We start from the raw sequence: 6,658 nt of genomic DNA on the forward strand, positions 1-6,658 counted from the left end.
ACAATCAATGAATCGCGTGTAAATCTTTGCTTTATTTCGAAAATTATATTGGATTAATAGATGTGCCAAGGTGAATCAAGCAACAGTTACCCTACATGAAAAAGTTCTGCCCATAACCAATTTCCCAACGGCGAAAAGCGTAATTGCACAAACCGTGGAACCTCCACGGCAGACATGAGCTAATCATTCCACCGGAATGCCAATTATTCTGACCACCCTGAAACAAGCCAGATCCCCCCATCAACGATCCAATATGTGGCGAGGAATTAGTTTAAGTGTTGAAAAAGGTGCGATTGATCTCGCCAAACAACGACGGCTACGATGTCGCCGCCTTTGTCGTCACCATCTTCATATTTACGGCGGCAACTAAGACGACGACGACGATGATGATGATGATGATGAGGATAAAGCCTCTATGGGTGGTAATATCGCCCATATGATCGGCACACAATCGATTATTATCGGGCATTCTTTGGGCTCGGGGGGAAACTACGACGACGATGCATGGCAGAAACCGACCTGCTGGCTTCGTGTAGCGTCGAATATCGCGCGATGGATTGGTTGTACCCCGTCCGTAAGTGGAACTGTCTGTAATTTGAAGGGGGAAATTAGCGACTTTGTTGTAGTGGTAATCGAAATGCGCGCTGAGAAGGGCTTGGAAGATGGAATCAATTTTCAAACAAACGTTATACTTGCAAATTATATGTGTTGATGGTGCGATTCGTCACGAGCTGGCAAATAGGCAATTTCGGGGTATGGTGGCGGCCAAGCTGTGTGACAAGGGCGAAGTTTGAGCGGGAGTCTTTCGATGGAATACAAATAGCAAAATTTGTTGTTGCTTTATAATTTTTTTTCCAAATTGGACATCAGGAGTATTTTCATCTTTAATTATTTCACGATAATAGAAATAATAAGCTAAAAATTAATTTGTTTGTTTAAATAGTTTGACTGGAATTGGAGCAGTATATTCGAGTTTTCGTTGAGCTCAAATATGACCATTGCTCAACTTTACAGCCATTTTCGTTTTATTTTTGTGACAATAGAATGTCACATGTTCTGACATGTAAAAATAAATATTGTGCCTTTTTCAGTGCGACATTACGCTGAATAATTAAGAATTGATCCCAGAGAATCATAATTCGATAATTCAGTATCGACTCGTGACTTACGACTGGAACACCCAATAGAATAATTTACTCCAATTTGTCACTAATTGTGTATGATGCTTACTTGCAAGAAAATAGAAACAGAAAGAGATAATCGCAGGAACCAAAGATTACTTCTGGGACATCAAAGTAGAAATGTTGGAAATAAAAGTTTACCCTGTTAGGATCTATAACCAAATGACAGTCTTTTCTTTCAGGACATCAACTCATACATGACGATAATGCTGGCCAAAAAATCAACACTTATGTTCTTTTACAGCTTCCGAATCGGTAGAAATAGATAGAAAAGGACTAATTTTAGTGATTAGAAGCAGAAGCACTAGCGATGAAGAGGAGTATCCCGGACATCAATAACTATAACGCGGAAATAGAAATAAAACTCAAAAAGAAAAATTACCAAGTGTTTCGCAGCTCGAAGACTGGCGTAATAATAAGGTGAGTGCTTAATTTTTGATAAATTACAGTAAAATATAGAAATAGAACTTCAAAAGAAATCAACGCACTACAATGAGTGAGAATGTTTGGAATAAGAAAATTGAAACAGGATCCAATGATTACTTCTGGGACATCAAAGCAGAAATGTTGGAAATAAAAGTTTATTCTATTAGGTTCTGTAACCAAATGAAGGCTAGTCTTTTCTTTCAGGACATCAACTCAGACATTTCAAATGACATCGTCGGCTAAAATATTTGTTAAAGTGAGTTAGTGAGCTGTGTTATATCGTGATGCATTCAAGATAAAGCTGTTCTTTTACAACCTTCAAATTGATAGAACTACATTTTAGATTTTAGTGATTAGTACCAGAAGCACTAGCGATAAAGATGAGTATCACGGACATTAATAATTATAGTGAGAAAATAGAAATAAAACCCAAAAAGAAAAATTGCCAAATGTTTCGCAGCTGGAAGACAGCCGTATTAATAAGGTGAGTGTTTAATTTTTGATAACTTGCAGTAAAATAAAGAAATAGTACTTCAAACGAAATAGTTGCACTACGATGAATGAACAATGATGCATTCATTTATTATAGAGATCATTATACATCATTTGAAACAGTTTTTGGAAAATATATAAATTGGGTCCCTGTGAGAATTTTCTTTAGCTCGGTTAATTCCAGTTTAAGCCGTGCTTAGTATTTTCACACTATAGGGTCTTAAATTGGATCACATTAAAGGAATTTACCGACCCAGGATCTGACAGATGAAACTGAAATACATCCTTTCTTTCAAGCTGTCATACTACGCTGCTAAGTGGAATGACTGATTTTTTTTCCAGTGGAACTTGTTCAACAGTTCTGATGGAATAGTTTTGTTATTAGTAGTAAATATAGACTATAGCCTCTCCCGTTTTTCTATTCTCTACTTTCATTGATTGTGGAGAGGCTCCAAACAATTTGCTACAGTAATCTAAAAAGCGCACCACCAGCATGAGTTTAGGATTGATCGCTAAAACTAATAGTATTCTTGTTGTTGGTGACAATTTTCTGGCGAGTCCAATTTCGATCCTTTCGAGACGTTCAATTAGGTTGATTTTTTCAATACCTTGTGTTCCATAAACTATGATAGTAACGGGATTTGCAATGATTTTTGAGAAGCATCTGTTAATGTTTATTGAATCATGATAATCATACTTTAGGTCGAAACCTTTCATGCCCAACTTGCTTCCAGTAAATATAGAGTTCCTAAGCTATTTTTCCTTAAAGCTGTTAGGGTCACGTAACCGGAATTACTTGTGATCAAGACAGGTGCTTCACTCGCAGCGCTCGAAACTGCTCAGTTTATACCATCCGATGCTCTATACAAGTATCCTACGATATTAACCAATTGCGTGGAAAATGTAATCTAAGACAGTCTAAATCTATGTTTTATCGAACTTCAATAACATTTGAAAACAGCGAAAATATATCAAGATTTCATTTTTCACCGGTTACTGCATGTGTCCCCGGCAGCACTGCGAAAGGTAATAGCCCTAGTTATTAGCCTTACTTGAGCAAATGTTGTTTGAATCAAAAGACATAGCTGTTTAATAACGTAGTTCATAAACAACATGGACATGAAATGATTAATATCGCCGAGCTGAATTGAGTAGTACCAAAAATATAGATCTGCGGGACTTTGCAGGAAAATGTAGTTTCCAGAGTGATTGCACATACTTCTGTTATATGAGAACGTCAAACATGTCATTTAGCAAGAGTCAATTAGTACCAATTTCCAAGAACGAAATCACGTTCAACGTGTTAGCTTGATCCATCTCCGAAATCGAACCCCGCAAAGATCAAAACCTTTGCGCTGGCGCCATGACAGAGTTTTTTGTCTGTCTTCTTCCTCCCGCCGGAATCATTCGGCGTTGCGCATTCGGACCAATCCCACTTTTTCCAATCATCCCACCACCTGAGACAATCGCGCCCGGCCAAAGCTTAGCGGGCTTCTTGTCCTCCACGCAAGCCAGTTCCACACGAACACAACGAACGGTTCGCCCTTCTTCTCTTCCAGCGAGAGCCCCATTCCGTCACCTCTCTTTCACCCCCTGACAGCCGGCCTCTACTTGAGAGAGTAATTTATTTTTTTCACTTTTTCTACGTCCTCTCACCCCACAGCAAACGCCCTGTAGATGAAGGGTGGGTCTGTGTATGCGCGCGCTTTTCAACCGCTCTTCAAATTAGCTTTCGAGTCTTACCGAAGTCGCATGATAAACAGATCTGTTGGTAGATCGCAGTAAACCAGGAGAAGAAAGCCCCCCAACTACGTTCACTCAAACACGCACACACACACGGGAAACGAGGGGTGCCATCAAATCTGAAAGAGAGCCCCACACGGCCGGAACCGAGACCGAGAGGATAGTGAAAACCACCCAAGTGTCGGCATTTTTCCTTTGATGTTATTGTTATAAGCAAAAATAAATACATCATCATATTAATATTATAATTTCCATTCTTCCCGAAGGAGTGCTGGTGCCCCCCTCGCAGCTTCACTGTCCCATCGAGTTCAGGCGCAGATCAGTCCCTGAGGCTGACACTGAAAGGAGCGAGGCTGTGTTTGTGTGTGTTGTTTGCGCGTTTGTGGATGATTGTGTGGGGCCCTTTGGGGAGAACGATCGGCCAATGTGTAGAGGAAACAGCAGAAGAAAAAAAACACTTCGCGCAGATTTGATGTACGAGATAATGGATGAGATCTTGTAAAACAGGGAGGAGATGCGTCCTCCGCGCTCGTTCCGTTCCGCTTCGCCTTGATGAGGTGACCGCGGGCCTTTAGGGAGATCGCCACACACATGCAGTCAGGGTCATTATCATTAGGTTTTGGTCTGCTTCGGGCAGGTAGGGAACGGCTAATTTCCCGGTGGAGAATGTCATTTTGGTTGGTTGAAGTTCTGATTTGTAAAAGACGTTTGGCGCCGATTGCGAGCGAATTAATTTTTTGGGATCAATCGGCAACCCGATCACGCACATCTGATCATGGCTGTCAGTGATTTATCGTTATTTGTTCGGGCTGTGATTCATTTCTTCGCATCAAGGATGAAATATGACGCCTAGTCGCGTGACCATAAATTATTCGATCGGTATCGATCATCGATCGCTTTCGGATTTGAGTTATGGTTCGGCTGGATCAAAGAGGTTCGTGCGTCGACTGATCACACGCGGGAAAGGGAGTGTTTCGAAGATGAGTCAATTCGAAGCTGGGATAGCCTTTATAGGACTGATGATGTATTGTACAAAAGACTGTCAAGTCTGTGAGACTCGGAAAGAGGGTTTTCGGCAAGGTTGGGGACCCCTCTGTCTACTGTTTAACATTGTTTTAGAAGGTTTGAATGGGTGATTTTTTCAATTTTCAATTAGATTTCCTTGTTATTAATCTGCTGCATTGAAGATGGTGATTTGATGTCTTCAACAAAATTGAATAACTAAATATACTACGATCAAAACATCTAACCGTTTCTAATATATGTTCCGACTACTAAATCTCCACATTTGCAATGAAGCCCGGTGGTCTTATGTTTAATCTCATAAAAGTAAGACCCCCCCAACCGACCTTCTACGATATCCAATTATAGCCGTCCCGAGCTAGATTGGCCTAACTACGGAAGACCTAACAGCTTATTATCTTTGATTTCTGGGCACCAGCCGAGCTGGACCTCCCTGTCAGTATCTCTAATCGAACAACTTTGATGATGCCTAGGTGTGACCAATCCAGCCAATTAGGTTAAATCGTTCGATATGTTACGAAAAAGAATTTCATTCTCCCTGTTAAAAATTTCAGCTTCATCCCTCCGGAACACAGTAATAACCGGAATGAAAGCGGCATGGTTTGATTTTTTTCACAAAGCACTTCACTCACAGACATTATCGGTAATATCAGACGGAGCACGTGACAAGCCATGTTCTCTGTAAGCTTTAAATATTAATCGGTATTGCATCTGTTCGTATTTTATGTGGAATATCAATTGGTTGTATGCCGTCTAAGCAACTGTCAGTTATTAGAAGAAAGGTCTTCCTGCAGTAGATATCAACGGAATCAAACAGTTACGAAGAAAACCCATAATTTTCAGTAACGGCCATTGTGTGCTGTCCGCTGCCGCTCTCTGTTGAGTATCGTTTCCAACCCGCCATGACGGGTAATAAATTAATTTTGAATAATTGATGGCGTTCGTCAACTTCGAATAGTTTCAGAAACCGTGCCGCGCTCTACTCCCCTATCCGATTGTTCTAAATACATTACATTCAGTGTCTTCAATCTAATGGAAATATTCATGAGCAACCGGGGTCCAATGTATCATTAAGTAGTCAAATAATGAAGCAATGGACGGCTTTAATGTGGGATGTATGGTGGCTTATCGGCCCGTTCCGATCCGGAATCTAGCTCGGTTTCTGTGTCGTGCTCTTTTGTGCTTTGTTCATGCTAATTACTAGTTTGGGCCTCTAAATGGGACTATTAATTGTCTTACAGGGCGGGGAACTATAAATCATTTGAAATGGAAATTTTTCCACTCATAATTTCTTATTCAAAGAAGCCCAGGCTAATCTGGCCGCTTCACATTCGGACGGATCGAAAAGAGACGAACTGACAGGGTATTATAGTGGCCCAGCAACCAACAACGCTGACCTCGCAGAAATCATCAACCAATCTGTCGAGTTGGTTGGTAGCCATTTTCTGTCGCTATTGTTTGCCGCCTCGCTGCTCGAAAAGCAATTAATTTGGATTGTCTTCTGCTGCTGCGGCCGATCCAAGTGCCGGGTTCTAATAATACAGCCCCAGGGTCGTTGCTGATGGATGTAGTGCGTGTATAGGTATAGGAAAACAACTTAATCATCGGTAGAAAATTATCCGACATTTCACGCAGCCTCGGTGGTCCTCTCAGGTCCGAACAGACCGGCGGTGCTGCGGACGTGGGAAGCAGAAGCTCTCAATCTTTTCCGAGGTTTTCACTAAGTCTCCTTCCTTGCGGATTGAATTCATTGTACCCCCCGAGAGATGGGACGCAATGTGTAAGCTTCAACA

The 6,658-nt window shown here is 41.2% G+C and overlaps 1 protein-coding gene across 1 annotated transcript in view; it reads right to left on the minus strand.

Annotated features, from left to right (window-relative positions):
• Positions 1-316: 316 nt before the first annotated feature.
• The window catches only part of LOC131693629 (uncharacterized), an 87,340-nt gene continuing 80,998 nt past the window's right edge, over positions 317-6,658 (minus strand). Inside the window, exon 3 of the mRNA XM_058981596.1 lies at positions 317-588. Coding sequence (XP_058837579.1) covers positions 317-588 — 272 coding nt within the window. The remainder of the gene's footprint in view (positions 589-6,658) is intronic.

Source organism: Topomyia yanbarensis, chromosome 1, assembly GCF_030247195.1.
Source record: "Topomyia yanbarensis strain Yona2022 chromosome 1, ASM3024719v1, whole genome shotgun sequence".
NCBI lineage: Eukaryota > Metazoa > Arthropoda > Insecta > Diptera > Culicidae > Topomyia > Topomyia yanbarensis.